This window comes from Corticium candelabrum, chromosome 10 (assembly GCF_963422355.1).
Source record: "Corticium candelabrum chromosome 10, ooCorCand1.1, whole genome shotgun sequence".
In the NCBI taxonomy this organism is placed as follows: domain Eukaryota; kingdom Metazoa; phylum Porifera; class Homoscleromorpha; order Homosclerophorida; family Plakinidae; genus Corticium; species Corticium candelabrum.
In genome coordinates, this window is record NC_085094.1 from 1,431,981 (window position 1) to 1,453,871 (window position 21,891).

Genomic DNA, 21,891 nt, shown 5'->3' on the forward strand with positions numbered 1-21,891 from the left:
ATGAATGTGAAGACACTTGTACACTTACAATGAACAGCAGCAGTGATAGTGAGTAATTAGACGTTGTAGCGGTACAGAGAGACTATATAGCCCTCTCCACATATATCATATATTTGATCTCCTAATTTAATTGATCAAATTTCTGTTTTAATAAAGCTTATCAACCATACCTAAAAGTTTTAAAATGCAAACCACACTTGTTTTTGCATTTTAAAATTTTTTAATTTTTTTTAAAAAAATTATTAAAAAAACCCTGTTTTCATCAACTTTGAACGCTCTGATGCAAAAATAGACTTATTTTCGTAATCACCGCAAAAAGTGCATATGATAGCTAGAAAGTAATTGGTTTGCCATGGGGTGCACGGAAAAGTCACAATTCTGGACTTGGCCCACGGACTATTTGCACATAAAGTTATCCTAAAGCAGTCTAGAAGACGTGAAGAAACAACAGTGACAGCTTCTACATGTACGTATACATCAATGCAAAATATAGGATGGAAAGCAGGAACCCATGTTTTTATGCAGTAAACAGGCAAAAAAAGAACACGCTCGTGCACAGATGACGTAACTGTGAGAGGGTCTAGGTAACTACCAATCAAATCAAGTTCTTGAGCCATGTCTTTACAATCAGAGACTGAATAGTGTGGCGGTAAAAAGAGAACTGCGCCTACTCCTGACTGAAATCTGGCGTTAGATGGCGGATGTACGGCAAAACTGTCAGGGTGGGCGTAACCTGTCACATTCGCGAAGTCGGACGAAAGTGAAATAAATAGTCCACTCCAACACTGCACCTAACCGTTCGGCATAGACAGTAGGAAGCGGTACACATGATAAACAGAACAAATAGAACGGCGAAGGAAAGAGGCCGCGTATGTGCTAGCTATTACATTGCAGATACAATGAGGCACCACCTTCTTCTGCTTGGCAAGTTTACAACATGTCTTTCTTGTTGAGATCCAGGTTAACGAATTAAGGATAGCGATAAGTAAAGTGGCTCACCTTCCAATTGACTGTAAGCTCCAAGAAAGCCTGTGAAGAGTAGAAAAACGTCGACCCAACGCGCTGGCATCATGACAGAAACCGATTCGAAGATGAACAACACCAATTGCAAGCTAGTCGCCGTAAGTTGCTGGTGGAGCTCTATCAGTCACACAACAGCGAACTGAACGAAGAAGCGGCTGGAAACGGCGTTGTCGGTAGACCACGTGATTAGAGGTGTGTCTTTCTAGGGTTGCTCTATCACGTGATCACAAATAGCATTGTAGACTGTCTTTCTAATTATACTCGGGGCGCATGTATTACTTAGATAAACTTTTTTCCAACGCTCTAAGTTAAATAAAAAATAAGATAGGTCTCTAGATAACTACATGAAAAATCCTTCTAGGCCGCCTGCAGTCACGCTTGGCCACAGGCCATGTCTAGATACAGCCAAAACTGCTTGAATATCAATTCGCATCGTCTAGATATACGTAATTAACCCAAATTCATCTAAATCTTCTATTAGTGTGTAAATTATTAAGTCTTAGAAATGCAAGCTTTCAGTCGATGTTCCAAGTATGCATGCTTCGTCAAGCGAAGTATGAATGACTAAGCCTACTGCAACCGGTAGAGATTGAGGCAAAATTTCCAGTGTCACCCTAGATATTATTACAAATTTTGCGATTTCTGAATATCTAATTATAAATTTGGTGATTTTATGTATGATTGTAGGCCTGTGATGACCGCCCTGCAGCCAACCAAAAGCAGTAGTGGTCTAACGTGCAAGAAGCCAGCGCTTGGGACATCGTGTCTCGCAACTAACATGTCATCTTAGCTAAACTTACATTAATTACACCTAACCGTATCTAGATTCAAAGACGGTGGAGCGCTCTGTGCTCAAATGTTAAGTCAACTAGCCTTGCAATGTATGTTGATTATTTATCCATGCATCTGCATGCTCTTGCTACTATTTGACACCTCGGGGTAAGCATGTGTGTACACCAGTAAAGAGTGTAAATGACGTCATCGCTATTTCTCAATTACCCGTATGCAATAAAACTATTTCACACAGGAATAGTTCTAAAATTAACTTAACGTCTGGCTGCAACAAAAGGCTCTATTTCATCAGCAATGTTAGATATGTAGTCGACAACTAAACTGTATATGAATAAGAAAGGAGCACTGAATCTCTTTCGGGAGAAGAGCATACGCTAAGAAGAGTTTTCGTTAAAGTTCAAGCATGAAGCAACGCTTCTATCAGTCAGACTGAAAAGTCTCATAGGTAAGATCTGTAAATTCCGCGACAGACATAAATTGATAGCAATAACTAACAATAGGTAACTTCAATTAATGAGAACCTGTCTCCTCCTTCGGTCTACTGTTCCTGAACTGCGTTGGGTTGCGAGTAAGCTGTGTTTGCTGTCAAAGTATCACGCAACGCAGCTTTTGCGGATTCGGACACTTCTGTATGATCTTCTAAAGCAGCATATACTGCCGTAAGCCTGCTGGAGATCAAAGTTTCATTGCCTAAGGAAGTAGTCAGGATATAAAATAAACTAATTGCCACCACAACAGTGTATTCTTGAAAAAGTACCTTGTGTCGTAGACAGTTTTTTCAGTTTTACTGAAGGTGTGTCAGGCCCAGCCAAATATTTAGACTGCACAATCACAACAACATTAGATCATTAGATAAACTATACAGGATCGTGCGGGCACACAACACACACACACACACACACACACACACACACACACACACACACACACACACACACACACACACACACACACGCGCGCGCGCGCCACAGCACAGCACAGCACAGCACAGCACAGCACAGCACAGCACAGCACAGCACAGCACAGCACAGCACAGCACAGCACAGCACACTACATACACCAGACAACACCAGATCACGTCACACACCACACCACACACCACACCACACCACACCACACGTACCACACACACCACACCACACCACACCACTCCACAACACATTAAATTATACCACACCACACCACACACCACACTACACACCAGACCATACCACAACACAACACACCACACCACAACACAACACAACACACCACGCCATACCACACCACACACCAAACCACACCACACCACACCACACCACAAACACCACACCACACCACACCACACCACAAACACCACACCACACCACACCACACACGCCACATCACACCACACCACACACCACACAGAACACCACACACGCACACACACACACACACACACACACACACACACACACATACCACCACCACCACCACCATCACCGCCACCACCACCACCACCACCACCACCACCACTACCACACCACACGCGCGTACCTTTACAGGCACATACAACCACTAGCTATATATATATAGTTTAACTCCTGTCCTGCCCTCACCAAGTCTGGAGCGGAGGAGTTATCAAAATTCGCTTGATTGTTTCGTATAGCAAAATGTTTATATCTAAAGAAAAAGCAAGCTGCAAAAGTATCTTTTGAAGTGAAAGATGGCTTATACCTCATAAAGCAGAAAACGAAAACAATAACAAAAACAACGAGTGCCAATAATGCACTACATGTTCCCGCTATTATGCCAGTCAAACTAGTGCTTGATTCAGATGTACCTATGAAAATACATAGTAAAATAACAGAAATTAGAAGAACCAGAATATACATTGTCGAATTTGTGACTGTTGGCACACTTTCTAGTATAAGAGTAAGAGTAACTGTGTCACTTCCAACGTCATTAGGCCCTTTAAAAGTGTAAGTTCCAACATCATGAGCGTCAACTTCGGTGACAGTAAGATTATAACGATCTGATGAAAAGCTATATTTGCCGTTCTGTGTAATCATTTACGAAGGACCGAACCATGTTCTGTTATCAGCATTGTTGGGTACACTGGGTGAAGCTCCCAAGACTTTTACTTGAAGGAAGGTAGTAGATCCTTGAGGTGCAATTGCGGCTGACTTTACCGCAGTTACAGTGGGAAGAGCAGCTGAAACAATAAGAAATGATTAGAAACACCAGTATGTACTAGCTTGTACAGTACGTAGGATCCTATACCTATTGTAAGACTTATTGCAGTCGTTGTACTTCCGGCAATATTGGTAGCTGTAAAAGTGTAGATTCCAACATCGCTTTGATCAATTTTGTAAACTATGAGAGTATAACGGTTGGAGGAGACTTCAAACTTGTCACTTTCTCTAATCACTCTTGCAGGACCAAACCATGATCTGTTGCTAGGGTTGTTTGGAAATCAGGTGATGCTACCAAGACTGTGACTCGAAGAACAGCCGTATCTCCTTTTGGTTCCGCAACAATCGGCTTAACATCTTTCACGATCGGACGAAAGCCTGCAATTGCAGTATATAATGCGATAATGTTTTGCTATGTATTATCATTGCTTATACCTTGTAAAACAAGCTTAATTGTAACGATTGCGCTGCCGACTGTATTTGCAGCTGTAAATGTGTAAAGTCCAGTGTCATTTGGACCAAAATCTTGAATTATCAGACGATAAAGATCTGTCGACAAGAAAACTTGTTTGTTGTAGTAATCACTCCTGAAGGACCAGACCATATTCTGTTCGCAGCATTGGTGAAATTGTCACGTGAAGAACTGCAGTAGATCTATTTGGCACAATGACAACAGACTTTACTGCACGTAAAGTAGGACGAGCAGCTGCAACAACATTTCGTAATTACAAAACAAAGATAATTAATTAATGACGATCTCACTAAGATGAATTGACATATTAATTAATTAAATAAGAATTGGTTTGAAAGTTATAGCATATATACACACGTACCATTATCATGAGTTCTGCCCTCTTTGTATGAACTGAAATTGCCCCTACCAACAGCGGTTGAGGCTTCAACACGAAAGCTATACGTTGTGTAGGACTTCAAACCAGTCACCACGATCGTGTTCTCTTCTGTGGCAGTGCTATAGAAAGGAGGTAGCAGACCTTGCGCCATAATTCGTTCACGAATCGCCACTCGATGTTGCGTTATTATGCCATTTCGTTCATTGAATGGCACGGCTAACCATCTAATCCTGATTGAATTGGAGCTTTCAGCCAATACAGAAATAATTATAGGAGTTCCAGACGGCTCTATTAACAGAAAAAATATTAGAGTAACATCAAAATAGCAAAATCTATCCAAAACCCAACAAAATATGTTTGTAACGTATTAATATTGTCGTGTAACAAAAATACATTTCTTAGAAATCACTATATTTACTGTAGGACAATGTCAATTACATAGGCCAGTTGATCACAATTCAAAATTTTGTACACTGCAGCAGTGCCTGGCTATCTCATATTCTAGGCTTCCTAAACCTAAACTAAACCTAAACTAATTGACTTTAAAATTTCGTTGCGAACTGCCGTAATATTTGAAGTATAGTTGGACAAAATAGTTTTAACTACCAACTTACAAACAAGTACAGCAATATTTTATAAATAAGGTACAACAGACGACTAATGCATGTCAAATATTAATGGATGCTCTAAATAATAGAATCTGTGACTGACTGACACATTGCCAGAAACCACATTTAGAATTACTTTACTTGAACAAATAATGAAAACATAAACAACAGCAAAATACCTCAATTGACAAAACAATGACAATAGACATCAAAATGTAAACAGGAACACAGTATACTTGTGTAGTAAGACCCCAATTGTAGCAACTTCTATTGTACTGTACTATTTATTCTATTGAAAGCTGTAAGTAACCTACAATATGTTATCAATCATGATGCGTGAAAAGGGTCTAATTAACTGGAAGGGCATGACAAAGAAACTAACGGTACTCTTGACTGGAAAAGGTAAAATGTGAGCCACCTCATATCTGCATGAGTCCATGACTGTCAATTCTTTTTCTTCCTAAATTTAAGTTGCCATGCACATAATGGTTCAACCTCAAAAGCCATAAACTGACCTTATTAGATCACATATCTAACCGTCACATACCAAAGTGCACTTCAAACGTTATTGCCACATTTTTATCAAAGTAAATTAAGCAACAACAAAAATTATATACAAGTAAACATACTGGATCTCAGTTTATGTTGCTTAAGTAAGTCTAAATAGAGTTTGTTAACTTTTAATTTGTTTAATTGTGACGTGCTAACACCAATAGAATGCTGTGTACAATATCGTCCAATTTCAAAGTGCAAAAGTTACTTACAATATATTGGTTTAGTCAGAAAAGTATCCAAATATGGACTATAATACTGACATCGGCTAGAAACGTATTACTTCTGGAAGCTATGAATGTGTCGTTATGCCCCTCCATAATGGGCAAGTGAGGTCTTTACCCCATCTGGGCGCCCACCAACCCGGCACGTGAGCCCAGCAGGGTACACGTTTCCGTACAGTCCATACGGCGATCAATGACTAGCCAATTCGATATATATTGCAGGCATTACGGTGACCGCGAACATCGGGACAGCACGCCTAGTGGATATCAATAACCACCAGGAAAGCACTGAACGTCATCGTCAACGGACCGTTCTCCAGACCACAGAAACTCCCCAACGACTGAAACGAGTCATAGTCTCATGGATAAAGCTAGAGAAACATGAGAAAGAAAGACAGACAAGTTTCATAATTTACTGTCGTCGCTGGGGCTTGAACCCCCAAATCATGGAGTGGTAGCCATTGCCGCTAACCACTAAGCCACGGCGGTGACTTATTATTATTATTATTATTATTATTATTATTATTATTATTATTATGTCGTGCTCAACCAGATCAGTCTGGTTTTTAGAGTCTATTACTGTAGTATATATATATATATATATATATATATATATATATTATAACAGTCGTAAGCTACGTTCCAGATCGGCACAAGCTATCACACCCTATCAGTCTATGCTATGCTCAGACTCTAACGCAACAGCAATCCAACAAGTGCTAACAGTCACTTATCTAATTATCTAAGTATATGGCACCCCAACGTACGCATGCTCACCAATCTATGTACCAGTCTACCACACTCCTCTCTCCTTAGCTTTGTCTATATCGGAGGGGTAACTGACGATTAACTCGAACTGGATAACGTCGATCAGTTCCACTTGATGTTCCCCTTACTTCGGCTGTAGCTCCCTCAGCAAGAGATGGTGTGGCTATTGTAACAGGTTCTTCTGCTTGTTGTGCTTCTCTCACTGGACTAGCAGGTTCTGTTTGTCCTGTCTGTTCAAGTGTTGGTCGTAGATTAGAAGTAATATCTGTAGTTGTTTCAGTACCCGCCTCATCTGATGTCTCTATGACAGCAGGCACACTCCTTTCATCTCGTCTCCTGATATGTTCGATATGAACATATCGGAGGTGATTGTTCACGTCCACCATGTAATTTGTTGGTCCCAAGCGCTGTAGGATGATTCCTGTCAGCCATTTCCCTCGGCCATCTCGACGTGTGTTGAGGACTGCCACTGTGTCTCCTGGGTTAAGATTTCTAACGTATTTTGTTGCTTCTTCGCATCTCTCACTCTGCCTGTCTCGAATTTGTCGTCCACTCTCTGGTCTTACTAATGTCAACCGTGTTCTCAGCTCACGTTTCATCAGTAGTTTTGATGGTGTCTTCCCAGTAGTAGTGTTTGGGGTTGTTCGATATTTCAACAACAGTAACGAAATCTGATGACTAATTGACCGATCTGGTGGCCTCATCTTCAGAGACTTCTTGAGCTCCTGCACGAACCGTTCTGCCTGCCCATTCGAAGCAGGGTGATGCGGAGGTGTCCTTTGATGTCTAATCCCGTTCGCTCTCACGAAGTCTTGAAACTCTCTTGCCACGAATTGAGGCCCGTTATCTGAAACTAGCCTTTGAGGGATTCCATGGCAGCTGAATGACCTCCTCAATGCTTCAACTGTCTGAGTCGTAGTGGCATGTATTCCGAGCTCGTGGACTTCCGGCCACTTGGTAAATGCATCAATTACCACAAGGTATTGCTTTCCCTTGAACTCTGCAAAATCCACATGAAGGCGAGTCCAGGGCGCATCTGGGTAGATCCATGGATGTGACATCACATGAGCCGGCTTATTCCGTATACTCTGACATGCTGTGCAAGTCTTCACTACCTCCTCTAGATCTTGGTATAGTCTTGGCCACCACACGAAACTCCGTGTTAGAGATTTCATTCGACAGAGGCCAATATGACCTTCGTGAATCTCTTGTAACACTGTGCCTTGAAGCTTGGTTGGAATAATTACACGATTCCCCCACAGTAGACACCCGTCTTCAATTGTAAGCTCATCCGCTCGTCGTGCATACGGCAGTAACTGTGTACTTACATTAGGCTTCCATCCACGCAAAGTGTACTCGTAAACTTGTCGTAGTATGGAGTCTCGCTGCAGTTCCTTAGCAATGTCTTGCGCTGTAACAGGTAACTGCTCACAATGATCAATAGCATAGATTTTCTCATTAGGATCCACTACGTTGACTGGAATGGGTAGTCTCGAAAGTAGATCAGCTTCTTTGTTGCTCACTCCTGATGTGTATTCCAGGTTGTATTGATAAGCACTTAGAATTAGTGACCAACGCTGTAGTCGAGCCGCTGCTAGAGTAGGTACTCCCTCTTTCGGACCCAATATCTTCAACAGTGGTCGATGGTCAGTTACAAGTGTGAATGACCTTCCCACCAAATATTTATGAAATTGTCGCACTCCAAAGATGAGTGCTAACGCTTCTCGTTCCAATTGAGCATATCCTCTTTCTGCCGTGGTCAAGGTTCGTGAAGCAAAAGCGATTGGTTGCTCACTACCGTCTGACATTACATGTGTGAGACAGGCTCCCACTCCATACGGTGAAGCATCGCAAGCAAGACGTACCGGTTTCTTCAAGTCATAATGCGTCAAGAAATCCGATTCCAACAAATTCTGTTTGGCTTGCCGGAAAGCCTTTGCTTGTTTTGCACCCCATTCCCACGATGTTTTCTTCTGCAGCAGACTATACAGTGGTTGTAGCATGGTTGAGAGGTTAGGCAAGAACCTTCCATAATAATTCAATAGGCCTAAGAATGCCCTTAGCTCGGTTGTGTTACTTGGCTCTGGAGCTTGTCGTATTGCTGCCAGCTTTTTCTCAGCCGGTCTAAGTCCATGCTCATCCACAACATAACCAAGGCACTCAACTCTAGTTTTCTTGAACTCACACTTTTCTCTTTTCAGACGAAGTCCCGCTTGACTCAGTCTTTCCAAGACTTGATGAAGACGTTCGTCATGTTGTTCTTCGGATTGGCCCACAATCAGAATGTCGTCTAAATAACAGGACACTCCTGGCATTCCCGTAAGAACGTTGCCCATTGCTCGCTGCCAAATTCCGGGTGCAGTCGAAATACCAAAGGGCATACGTGTGTACGCAAACAGGCCCTTGGCAGTGTTGATAGTCAAATACCTTTGGCTGCTTGCATCCACTCGCATCTGCATGTAAGCTTGTTTCATATCCAGACGTGTAAAGAACCGTCCTCCTGCTAACGATGCAAACAAGTCCTGTGCATTTGGCATTGGATAATTGTCCATCTCCAGGTAGGGGTTAATTGTTACCTTGTAATCGCCACAAATTCTGATAGAATTATCAGCCTTTCTCACAATGACGATAGGTGCTGCCCACTCACTGTTTTCCACTGGCTGTATAATGCCCTCTTCCTGAAGTCGATTAAGCTCCTCCTCTACCTTCTGTTGTAAGGCATAAGGCACTGGGCGTGGCCTATGGAACTGTGGCTTGGCATCTGCAGACAAAGTTATCTTGGCTTGATAGCCTTGCAAAGTACCTACTCCCTCTGCTAACAACTGAGGAAACTTCTCAGGTACATCAAAAACTCCACTATCAACTTTGAACAGAGAAGCCCAATCAAGCTTGAGGTTTGACAGCCAATCTCGTCCCAAGACTGCTGGCTTATCACTCACATCTACTACAATCAACCGCTCCATGGATTGTTGCATTCCATACTTGATTGGTACAACAGCTTCTCCCTTCACCTTCAATCGTTCACCACTATATGACTGAAGTTGGGCAGTGCTCTTCTTCAGCTGTACGTGGGATAGAACTTCACTATATATCTGTGTTGGTACAACACTCACTGAAGCTCCAGTGTCCACTTCCATCTCCACATTCCTGCCTGCCACCTCTATTGTCACCTTGACCCCGCCTCTACCAGACAAAGAACAAATGAGGCTTACATCTTCTGCATCTACTTGATATGTAGACTGAGTCTTCGGTTTCCTTTTTGTACGCCAATTGCCCTCCGTGCTATCTTTCGCGTTACCTCGTTGCTTCTTCCGACATGCTTTAGCGATATGGCCCTTCGTCTTGCAGAACAGACACGTGTAGTTTTTGAATCTACACTTGGTTGGGTCATGACCATGATCATTGCAACGATAACATGCCTTATCCAAAGCACGCAACGATCCCGATTGGCTGCGGCTGCTTGTGGTTGCTCTCTTGACAGAAAATGCCGTCTCCAATGTCCTGGAATGTCCACTAGCTGCGTGTCGTGTCGACTCCCCACGGAGGTGTTGTGTCTCCGCTCTGGCTGTCTCTGCAGCTTGTGCAATCCGTAGAGCCTTTTCCAGCGTTAGCTCTGCCTCAGCTAAAATCTTCTGCTGTATATTCTCGTGTAGCAACCCACAGACTAATTGATCACGTAATGCAGTATTGAGCTGCTCACCGAAATCACAATGTTTGGCGAGGCGTCGCAGCTCCGAAACGTAAACAGTAATATTCTCGCCTTCCCGCTGCATTCGCTCATAAAAGCGAAAACGCTCTGCGATGACGATAATTCTCGGTTCATAGTGGTCCTGCAATAGCTTGAAGAGCGTATCCAACGATTTGTCTTGAGGAGCCGCCGGTCGTACCAAATTCTTTAGTAACGTGTACGTCGTTGTGCCCATCGACGTCAGAAGAACAGCTATCTTCTTGTCGTCGTCCGTGATTTCATTTGCCGTGCAATAGAGCAAGAATCGTTCTTTGTAGTCTTCGACATTATCTACGCCCGCGTTGAACTCGCAGAGTTTCCCGTGTCGAGCCGCCATCCTCGTCGCCAGTGTAGTATATATATATATATATATATATATATATATATATATATATATATATATATATATATTATAACAGTCGTAAGCTACGTTCCAGATCGGCACAAGCTATCACACCCTATCAGTCTATGCTATGCTCAGACTCTAACGCAACAGCAATCCAACAAGTGCTAACAGTCACTTATCTAATTATCTAAGTATATGACACCCCAACGTACGCATGCTCACCAATCTATGTACCAGTCTACCACAATTACAAGTACCGGAAGCAAATCCTGCTTCAGAAGTACTTAGACCATCACGGCTGTCTAGAAAGAAGACATGACTCTACGAAGGATCCGAGTAGATCCTAGAAGGACTGTTTTCTGTAAGAGCTGCAGGTTGTGATGACCTGGAATAATGTCCAGCCACCGTGCAATACCTGCGTGCATTGTGCCCAAAGCTCCCAAGACCACCGGAACCACCAGTGTTCGACAATGCCACATGCGGCTTATCTCCACTCGCAAGTCGCTGTACTTCGCCAATTTCTCAGCATGTTTCTTGCCAATGTTGCCATCAGCAGGACAGCCGATAGCATTAGGAAGACAATTTTTTGTCTTCCTATTTCTGAGACAGATGTCTGGACGATTGGCTTTAATCTTCCTGGCAGTGGGGATGGTGGTATCCCACATCATAGTAATGTCATCCGTCTCCACAAGCCTATCAGGATGATGCCGGTACCATCTGCTCTCCACTGGAACCGCAAAATGGCGACAAAAATCCCAGTCAATGATGGAGGCCACCTGATTGTTTCGATCAGTGTAGTCCGTCGGTGCCAAAGCACTACAGCCTGCCGCAATGTGGTCGACTGTTTCCAGGCCGACACTGCACATGCGGCAAGTAGGATTGACATCACGATGTAGAATCTTGCGCTCATAGTACCCAGTCCGAAGAGCTTGGTCTTGAGCAGCAACAACCAGTCCCTCAGTTGCAGCAGGAAGATTCGCTGCCTGTAGCCATCCTTAGGTCTCTTTCATGTCCACACACACACCGAAACTCTCACTACACAGACACGTTAGCAGATTCGAAAAGTGTGTACTGGTTGGTTAGTGTAAGTTTCTGTTGCGCAGACGTTGATCGTCAAAACCGTCATAGAAAACGGCCGCCGATTGCTTTCGAAAACTTTTCCACTAGTAATAGATATGAAAGTAAAGGCGTCGATACGGTTTCAATTGGATTGCCGTCTAACGTTAGTCCGTACGGCTAGCCCAACTGGAAGCGAGTAGACAAAACTCCTGAAACAATCAAGGGTATAATCTTAAAATAGTATTATTAAGTTTAGTATTGTAGTGTATTTCCTAGATAATATGATAGCCGCTCGATCCCCTTTGTCTACTCACCAGTAAAGTTGTCTTTGGCTTCTCTTCCGTAGGCTTGAGTGTCCATGCAGTCCGTTGTCTCCCTCCAGGAGCTAGGAAAAAGTTGAGCTGGAAGCCTTTTCCAGGAGGAGAAAGACCTAAGTCTAAGTCTTTCTTCTCCTGCATATGGGTGGAGAGACGAAAGGCTGGACACTTGTATGTATGATGATCTATTTTCAAATACTCACGCACAATGTTGTAAGCATGAAGTTTCCTTGAAGACGTACAAGACCAGTGGGGCTGTGTTTGTAGGTTGAGACACGTAAAGCTGATGAACGTGTGCGATGAAGGTTTCCATAAGTTTTGGCAGTTATTGACCTGTCATCGTCTCTCATATCTTCAACGGAATTCGTAAGTTGATGTGTGTGCTGGCATAGCAGCATTCAGTCGCCCACAGTAGTTGATAGATTCTTGTCACTCTTGTCAGCTTCTTGTTCCTATTGTACCAAGTAAGATGACCACAATTGATATTCTATAATTGTTGGAGACTCATTATGGAACTCACCTCCTCTATTCACCATACAATGTGCATGTATACATGTATATGGATTTACGTGCATGGTGCTGTCCACTCAATCTTGAACCAGTGGTCTTAAGGATATCCACATAAAATGCAATATCTTTATCATTCCTCTATCTAATAGAGCAAAGTTGAGCAACAAATTGACTCAATGATGACAAATGGGCTTAATTAATTACCTAAAGCGGAGTTTGATAATTTCTGTTGATTCACGTCCGGCAACAGCTGTAGATCCAGTACAGTACGTTCTCCTCGTTTAACTGCTGGCGTTCCTGCTGTTAAATTTGATTACTTTTTGTTGTAGTCACATTTATATAGTAGTCTTGTTGTAGTTGAGTACACATTACTTTGTGTTGTTGTTATGGTCAGTTCATGAGGGCATGTCACCTTAGCAGGAGGAGATCTATTTTGCTACATTTCAATACGCTTTTATCGATAAACTTGTTTATGCGATTGCAAAAGAAGAAATCAGCAATGACCAGGTACTTTGACGCTGCAGAGCTACGGCTGGAAGAGCAATCTGGGTTGTCGAGGCAGTTAATTAAGACAAGCCAGCTTAGCCCACTGCGCATCGAAAGCACTGTAGGTGAAGAAAACTGTGGGAAGTCACAGAGTGTGCCATGGATGTAAGCCCGTCCTCTGCTTAAAACCAGTATGGCTGGTACTGTACCACGCAGGCCGTGGGCATTGGGCAACACGCTCGATTGCAACGTGATGGAGTGCAACAGAGCTCTGCTTTACAGTCAGCGATGTTCTTCAGTTCAGCCAGTGAGAGACGAGCATCTTGTGGATGCTAGTTTATAAAGATTCTGCCACTCTGCAGTGCACACCATTTCATCTGGGTTCAGTGCAGAGTAGCTGTGTTATAGCGAGCATGTTTTTTGGGTGTAACTGAGGAGTGCTCGGCATGGGTGCAGATGATTTTGTCAGCAAAGCTTGTGATCTCTTCGTCCGATGAAAGCACAATAATCATCTTCTGATGGCGACAATTAACTGCTCTACATTAGGTGCTCCGTGATTTATTCTTTCCGTTGCTTCAAGTCGATTGAGAAGAAGCGATTGATTGGAGAAAACTGAACTGTGCTGCAGCATAGCTGTCTGCTCCTTCTAGAACTTGCTCCAGTTGTTTGAATGGCCGGTGCATCAAGAACTTCTGCTTGCTGTATTGCTCATAGTTTGGATGTACCGGCCACTTGGATCAAGTGATAAGAGAAGATGACACATGACCACGACTTCTTTCTTTTTGGTAAAAGGTCATCGCCGACTCTTCTCGAAAGTTTGTATTTTTGAACAAACTGCAATCGAATGAAGTTCTCAAAATGTGGAGTTGTGGATTGGGCACAATAGAGATCCACTTGTGAGTCTATGTTTGTCTTTGCCCAGCTTGTTCTCTACTTCATGAGATCCACCCAAGCTCAGAGTAATAAAGTCACGTTATGATCTAGACACGGCAACTTCAAAAGCAGGTGACATATTTCTTGTGTAGAACAGTGTCTCTGTCCAACACTATATCGATTAGAAGTTTCTGCATCACTTTCACGGGCGTGGCATCATCTTTAAGGCTCTTCATTATGTTACTGTACACTTCCCTTAATGCCTTTGAGCGGTGTTCACCTTCAGTTGCATACTTTGCTACAAACGCAATTATTACTCTCTGTTTTGATACCACGTATTGCATGTCCACATTGGCTCTCTAAGCAGACAGCTGCACGGGATCGATTTTAGCTGCTGAAGAGACTGTCATTACGTGCAGTTAGTACCTGCAGCTCTCCATTCTCTGCAACAACATCAGTCGCTGGCTGCAGTTGTTTGAGGTAGCCAAATCAACAGTCCTGCTTGCCATTCTTCTTCTTGAGACAGTAAGCTGGTGAGCGTCACGTATGTCTTTGACAGGTAGCTATTAGGTCCAATTTAAGGTCTGCCACTTTTGAATAGACTTGGTTGCAACATCCATCAGTTGCAATGCTTAGGTTTACGGTGCTGATTATTTTTGTCAACAAAGGCTTGTGATCTCTTCGCGGCCACTGAAATATCAGTAGAATCATCTTTATATGCCAGCAATTTCTCTACATCAGGCGTATCCTTAATCTATGTAACGGGCATGTGCATGTGCATGTTCATGTGCATCGATTTGCACGGTACTGCTTCTCAGTCGTGAACCAGTGATCTCAAGGATGAAGGTTCTTCAACACCAGAAAATGGTTAGTATATATACGGAATATCTTCTCAAAGAGAGCTGAAAGACGTGGGCACAGTTTGATCGGAATCTTATTACAGACGCTCTAACATTGACTCCTTGCCAGTTTTCTACTCGGTCATCTTGCTGGCTGCAGTTGGCACAAATATGTCAATGACATGGGGTTCTCGCGTTTGTTCTTTTTGCTCATTAAATAGTGTTTCTTCAACTGCCAAGTGTCCAGTCAAGTTTCCTTCAGCAGGTAGTTGTCCTGGCAGCATGCATACGTGGTCTGGCGTGATGTTCTGATAGTACTCGTGCTATTTCAGCCATAGTAGAGCATAAAGCACTACCTATCTCCTTATTCTGAAGTCACACCTTGCATGATTTATCGTGAGAAAGGAAGCTAGGCTCTGACATGGACATCTATATCATGTGGAATTCTCAGAAAACTGATCGCTGGAGTAGTGATGTTTTGTGGCAAGTTGATTATGTTACTCCTGTAGCCGCAATTTTCATAGCAAAGTCATTTTTTGATAGATTAGGGACATCATTGCTGAGATCAGTCAACTCGATTCTCTGGAGGGTGGGCACATGCAGGTATCTACAAAATTAATGGTCTTTAGCTGTGTAGTGAATCAACTCTAACCAGACAACTTAAATTTTGTTGATCGTTCGGTTGATTGGAGCATGCACTTGCTTTGCAGACTGAGCTACAGAGACTATCTAGGTGGCTATCAGGTCAATTAAGTCCAATTTGAGGTCTGCCTTTTGAGTATATTTTGTTGCAAACACGGAGCTCAGGCTTTGCATTGAGGTGGAGCATCTTCAGCGTTGCTTCCATCAGTTGCATTACTTGGGTTCACGGAGCTGATTATTTGTCAATAACAATTTGTGATCTTTTCACAGCAGAATTTTTCTCAGATTTTTAGAAAATGGGCCAAGAAATTTTGTATTTTAAGCAAACTCAAGAAGAACGTAATTCTCAAAATGTGGAGTCATGGATTGGGCACAATAGTGATCCACTTGGAGTCTAGGGTTACAGCTCGGTCTTTGTCCAGCTTTTTCTCTACTTCACGAGATCCAGCCAAGCTCAGAGTAAGAAAATCACGTTATGATCTATGGGCAACTGCAAAAGCAGCTAGGTGACACGTTCTTGTGTAGAATGGCGTCTCTGTCCAAAGCTGTCATTTGGAAGTTTCTGCATCACTTTCACGGACGTGGCCAAGGCTCTTCATTATGTTACTGTACACGTCTCTCAATGCCTTAGAGCAGGGTTTACATTTTGTTGCTCACTTGGCTACAAACTCAGTAACTCTTTGTTTGGATACCGCGTATTTCATGTCCACATTGGCTCTCCAAGCAGACAGCTGCACGGGATTGTAGCAGTAGAGGAGACTCTCATTACGTGCAGTCAGTATCTGCACTTCTCCGTTCAGGTAACAGTAACTGTCGTTGGCTGCAGTTCTTAGGGGTCACCAAATCGACACTTCAGCTGACCATTCTCTCTTTGAGACAGTAAGTTGACGAGCATCACGTATGTCTTTGGCAGGTGGCCACCAGGTCAATTAAGTCCAATTTGAGGTCTTTGCATTGAGGTGGAGCATTTCAGCATTGCTTTCATCAGCTGCAATGCTCGAGGTCACGGTGCTGATTATTTTGTCAATAAAAGACTGAATCTTTTCGCAGCCGCTTAAATAAAATCATAACTGCAGGATAATCTGCACAAACCAACCATTTATCTATGTTAGGCGTATCCTTAAACCATGAAACGTGCATGGATACATGCATGTGGACCTCCGTGGTGCTGCCACTCAATCTTGAACCAGTGGTCTTAAGGATATCCACATAGAATGTGATATCCTTATCATCCCTCTCCATCTAATACAGCAAAATTTGAGAGCCAAATTAATTCAATGATGACAAATAAATTTAATTAATTGCCTGACTCGGAGTGTGATGATGCCTGCTGATTCACATCCCGCAACAGCATGTGTTATATATAATTCATTCATGTACGTTCTATGGCTTCGTTCAACTGCTGGCGTTCCTGCTGTTAGGCTGCTAAGTTTAATTAATGATTCTTTGTTGTATTCAAGTCTGTGGTGAGGGAGGCGCATGCGTAGGATTACCTATATGTAGTGTGACTTGTAAATAGAGTTCAGTCTTGTGTTCGGCATTGGATGTCTCGGTGTTGACAGTGGTGAAAAGAGTGGTTGTGTTTCTTTGGTGTGTACATGTCGCTAAAAAGGACAAAGGTGCGACAAGCAGCGGCGTCCCTGATTTGGATGTCCACGGAGGGAGAGAGGTGAAACTAGCTCGGACATTTGGAGAAGACGTGACGCCAGCAAACTGGTTAGTGTTTAAAAGTCATTTTAAGTTAACCGAGAAGGTAAATCGTGCTAAATGCATAAGACGATGGGAAGACGTGGAGTACCAGGCCATGATGCTGCGGTTACAGCTGTCGGGTGAGCCGGAAGCTTGGTTGAATCAAGAAGAAATGGCAGGTGAGTCGTGGATGAAAGACGTGCCTGAGTTAATGTGCAGACTAGAAAAAAGGTATGAGACATGAGGAGGATTGGAGCAAGCAATTCGGAGGTTTGAGGAGAGTGAGCAGCAACGAGGAACAGCTTCGTTCGTTTATGGCTAGATTGAGACAGCTGGCTTGCTATGCATTTGCGAAAGAGGAAGCAACGACAGTTAGATCGAGGGTTCTATGGAAATTCATCTCAGGTATTCAGAGTGATTTTATCAGACAGGAAATATTTAGGCAGAAGTGGATGACAGATGATGGGAAGCCAAAGAGCTATAAAGATCTACTTAGCATAGCGGATAAAGCCATAGCAGTGATTAGAGCAATGAAGGCTTCGTCTCAGGAGACATTGGGTGGAGAGGTGACAGCCGACAAAGAGATAGACAACAGCAGCAGTGTGGGAGATGTGTTTGTGACAAATAGAATGTCAAACCAGTTGGGGTGCGTGGCCATGCATTACCAAGCTGGTGGTAATCAGCGTCAGTTACGAGGAAGCATTGAGAGTAAGAGCAAGACAAGAAGAAAGGTGGAATGTTGGTATTGTCATCAATTTCATCCAGGTGGATATAAGAAATGTTGGAGGCGTACTAGAGAGTATCTAGATTGGGAAACTCGTCTACAGTACGGGTGGAGAGGCAGGCAGCCACCAAAGCCAGCGGTGGTATACAACCTTGGTATGTTGCAACATTCAACGAAGGAAGAGAAACAGAATCAGAGGACTGTATTGGGCAACAACGAAGGCCTATTGATAAGAATCCATATGTCTCTCTTATATGGTTTCAGAAGCACAGAGTGGTTGCTATGGTGGACACTGGAGCAGATTTTAGTTGGCTTTCGTAAGCTGCATTGGCCAAGATAGAAACAGCAGAAGCGGAGGGCTGTCGAGGAGGTGGAGGAGAAGTGATCAGAATAAAAGGTCAGTTAATTGGTTATGTCCGTTTGAATGGTACCTCTCACATTATGGTACAAAGGTTCCTGGTAGTGGAAGGATTGGTGGTCCCTATGACTTTGGGAATGGATTTCCTGAGTCGACTAGGAAAGGTCACATTTGACTTTAATCGTTCAAAGTTACAGTTACATGAGATATGAAACGAAATTAATTTTTTACATGACTATGTAACATTGGGAGGAAAGTTGGCAATAGTAGATGCAAGGCTTTAAGAAAAGATTACTGTGCCAGGTATGAGCGAGGTATTTCTCACGTGTACAGCCCAAGGGTTACAATCTGGTCAAGAGTATTTGGTGGAACCATTGAGGAGTCAGGATGCGATGGTTAAACCAGCGCATGCAATTGTAGTGCCAAGAATATCAGATAATGTTTGGATTCGGGAGGCTAATACGAATACTATGCCAGAGACATCGCAGAAAGGCGAGTATATGGCAACATTGTATCCAGATGTGTGTGTATTTGACAGAGCAGACGAACAAAAGTCAGCAGGAATTTGAGGGATACACCATTGGAGCTAACTCATCAAACAAACAGAAGGTAGAACTGAAGATTTCTATTACAACAGTATAAGGAAGTTATGTGGACACCGGGACAGAAATTACCAGTAGTGAATATGGGTGTAGAGCATTCGATGAGACTGAAACCAGGGTCTCTACCAAAAGCGAGTAAACTGCGAATGTCGTGTCAAAAGAAAATGGAAGAAGTTGGGAAAGAAATAGAAGATCTCCTTCAACAAGAATTAATTGAAACGTTTAACAGCCCATGGGCAGCTCCGATTGTTTGTGCAAGAAGGAAGAATGGCCAACTTCGTCTGGCGATTGATTATCGTGCTCTTAATGCACAATCGCTACCTACTACGTTGCACCCGATTCCACACATGGATGATCTGTTGGATAGACTGGGGAACGCACGAATATTTTAGACGATGAATTTGAAGTCTGGATACCATCAAATGCCACTTAGGAAGCAAGTCAGAGAAATGACCGCTTTTATAGTTCCTTGGGGACAATTCCAGTGGAAACGAGGATTTCCTTTTGGGCTTTCTGGAGCACCCTCTTCTTTCCAACAGATGATGGCAGTTATATTAGGGGAATGTCTGTTCAAAAAAGATCTTTGTTTTTTGATGATATTATTGTGTGGGGACGAGATTGGAGTGAACACATGAGTCGGTTACGCAGGGTGTTGATAAGAACGGAGTGGCCGGATTAGTTTTGTCAGCCAGCAAGTGTATTTTTGGAGCACGACGAATTGAATATCTGGGCAATGTCATAGAGGAGGGTCAAGGCAGGGTAAGAAATGATCGAGTACAGCGATTGAGAAGTCTGAAACTACTCGAGACTATATTGGAACTTAGACGAGCGCTGGGCGCATTTTCCTATGTACAGAGATGGTTAACAGGGAGGTCGGAGATGGCCAAACCTTATGTGAGGCATTGGAGCGAGATGGGCGAAAAACATTGATATGGACAAGGGAAATGATTATATTATTTGAGCGAAGTGTAGCAAATGCGGTGGCACTAAGTATTCCGGACTTTAGTAAGAAATTTGTGTTGGTCACGGATGCGAGCGATCAAGGAGTATGGGCGATGTTAGCAGATCGGGAACAAGCAGGAGCACAGCTGAAGCCCATTGCATCTTACCATCATGCATTGACAGAGGCAGAGAGACGCTATGGAACAACTGAAAAAAATTAATAGCAGTGGTTCTTGCTATTAAGAAATTCAGAGTGTATTTAGGAAAACCTTTCGATCTTATTACAGATCATAAAGCACTCCAATGGTTGTATTCACTAAATATGGGGGATAAAAACGGAAGGAGAGGCCGCTGGTTTGAATTTTTGCAGCAGTATGAGATCAATCCTATACACAAAGCTGGGAAGAGTGATACGATGGCAATGGCAGATTATTTGTCACGAGCTGGAGCAGATGGTCACTTGGTGGCAACTCTGCAAGCTCAAATGAAGAATGGGCGGTTAGGATAGGAAAAAGGGCCAGTATTTGATTGGGAATTAATCGACAAAAACAAAAAGAAGAGAAAGAATTAGAGATAGTGAGGAGACTTTTGGAGAAAGGAAAGAATCAGAAAGAGAATATTCAGGAGAACATTACCCATGACATATTGAGACATGCAATCAGAGATAGCCGACTAAGGATAGGCATGGATGGTGTGCTTCGATATGTAAACTATAAGAGACACTCGTCATCAAAGAAAGCTTTGGGTACAAAAGAGGAATGGTTGGTAGTACTACCAAAAGTCTTACGTCGCAGATTTCTTCTTGTCGTTAATAATATGCCAGCTTCTGGACATATTGGTCAAGAGAGGACATGGCAACGAGCAAGACAGAGTGTTTGGTGGCCGGATTTGAAGCAAGATGTGCAGAAGTATGTGAGAGGTTGTAATAAGTGTCAATTGCACAAGAGACCCAATCACCCCAAACGAGCACCATTGTTGAATACGGATATTCCAGCTCATCCACTGGATAAGGTACAGATTGATTTTTGCGGCCCTTTCCAGAAGTCTATATCAGAGGGATATCAATATGTGCTGGCTATGCAAGATGTGTTCGCTATGCAAGGTGTGTTTAGTAAGTTTTGTCTCCTCGTGCCTACAAAAGATTGTAAGGCAGAGACGGCAGTACAAGTAGTGATGGATCGTTGGGTGTGTCAATTTGGAGTACCAATGGTTATGCAGTTCGATCAAGGTCCAACCTTTACAGCGGAGTTATTCAAAGAAATGTGCAGGCAGCTTGGGGTGGCGCACAGAATCAGTTCCCCAAAATCACCCTCGTTCTCAAGGTCAAGTGGAGAGACAAAATCAGTTGCTGGACAATGTACGATGTGTAATACAGGACAAGTCAATTTCGTGGCCTAGAGCAGTGACAGCCATACAGCTAGCTCACAATACAGCGGTCAATGCAACGACTGGGTACTCACCCCATCAACTCCTGTAGAATCAAGAGCCAAGAAGACCAGAATCTCTACTAGTAAACAGATGGGCAGAGTCCGGACAACTAACAGATGTAAGGAACGCAGAAGAATTTTCCTCAAATGGCAGGAAATCGAGTACAAAAGAGTGTACAGCTGGTGAATGGGATTTACAGAAAAGTAAAGAAACGCATTGAATATCATCAGGAAAAGCGGAAACAGAGAGTAACAGAACCAGGGAAGCCGTTTGAATTATTAACGACATTATAATGAATTGGAAGCAGCACCAGAGGCAGCCCTGTCGTGGGAGCAGCATTCAGAACAGGAAGACGTTGTGTCAAGTACTAGTTTA

General features: G+C 43.1%; 2 protein-coding genes across 2 annotated transcripts; both read right to left on the reverse strand.

Moving 5' to 3' along the window:
• Nucleotides 1-6,827: 6,827 nt before the first annotated feature.
• Nucleotides 6,828-7,436, reverse strand: LOC134186209 (uncharacterized). Its single transcript, XM_062654124.1, has one exon. It carries the CDS (start codon nucleotides 7,358-7,360, stop codon nucleotides 7,019-7,021), a length of 342 nt encoding a protein of 113 aa, XP_062510108.1. The 5' UTR covers nucleotides 7,361-7,436; the 3' UTR covers nucleotides 6,828-7,018.
• On the reverse strand, nucleotides 7,399-11,038 carry LOC134186024 (uncharacterized protein K02A2.6-like). Its single transcript, XM_062653930.1, has 2 exons — nucleotides 7,567-11,038; nucleotides 7,399-7,505 (listed from the first exon to the last, which is right to left on the reverse strand). The coding sequence occupies exons 1-2, from the start codon at nucleotides 11,036-11,038 to the stop codon at nucleotides 7,399-7,401; spliced, it is 3,579 nt and encodes a 1,192-aa protein (XP_062509914.1).
• Nucleotides 11,039-21,891: the final 10,853 nt, after the last annotated feature.

Coding starts and splice junctions, on each gene's coding strand:
- LOC134186209 (XM_062654124.1), bottom strand. CDS start 7,360: ATGGTGGACGTGAACAATCACCTCCGATATGTTCATATCGAACATATC.
- LOC134186024 (XM_062653930.1), bottom strand. CDS start 11,038: ATGGCGGCTCGACACGGGAAACTCTGCGAGTTCAACGCGGGCGTAGAT. Junction 7,506..7,566: donor ATCAAAACTACTGATGAAAC/GTGAGCTGAGAA, acceptor AATTCGAGACAG/GCAGAGTGAGAGATGCGAAG.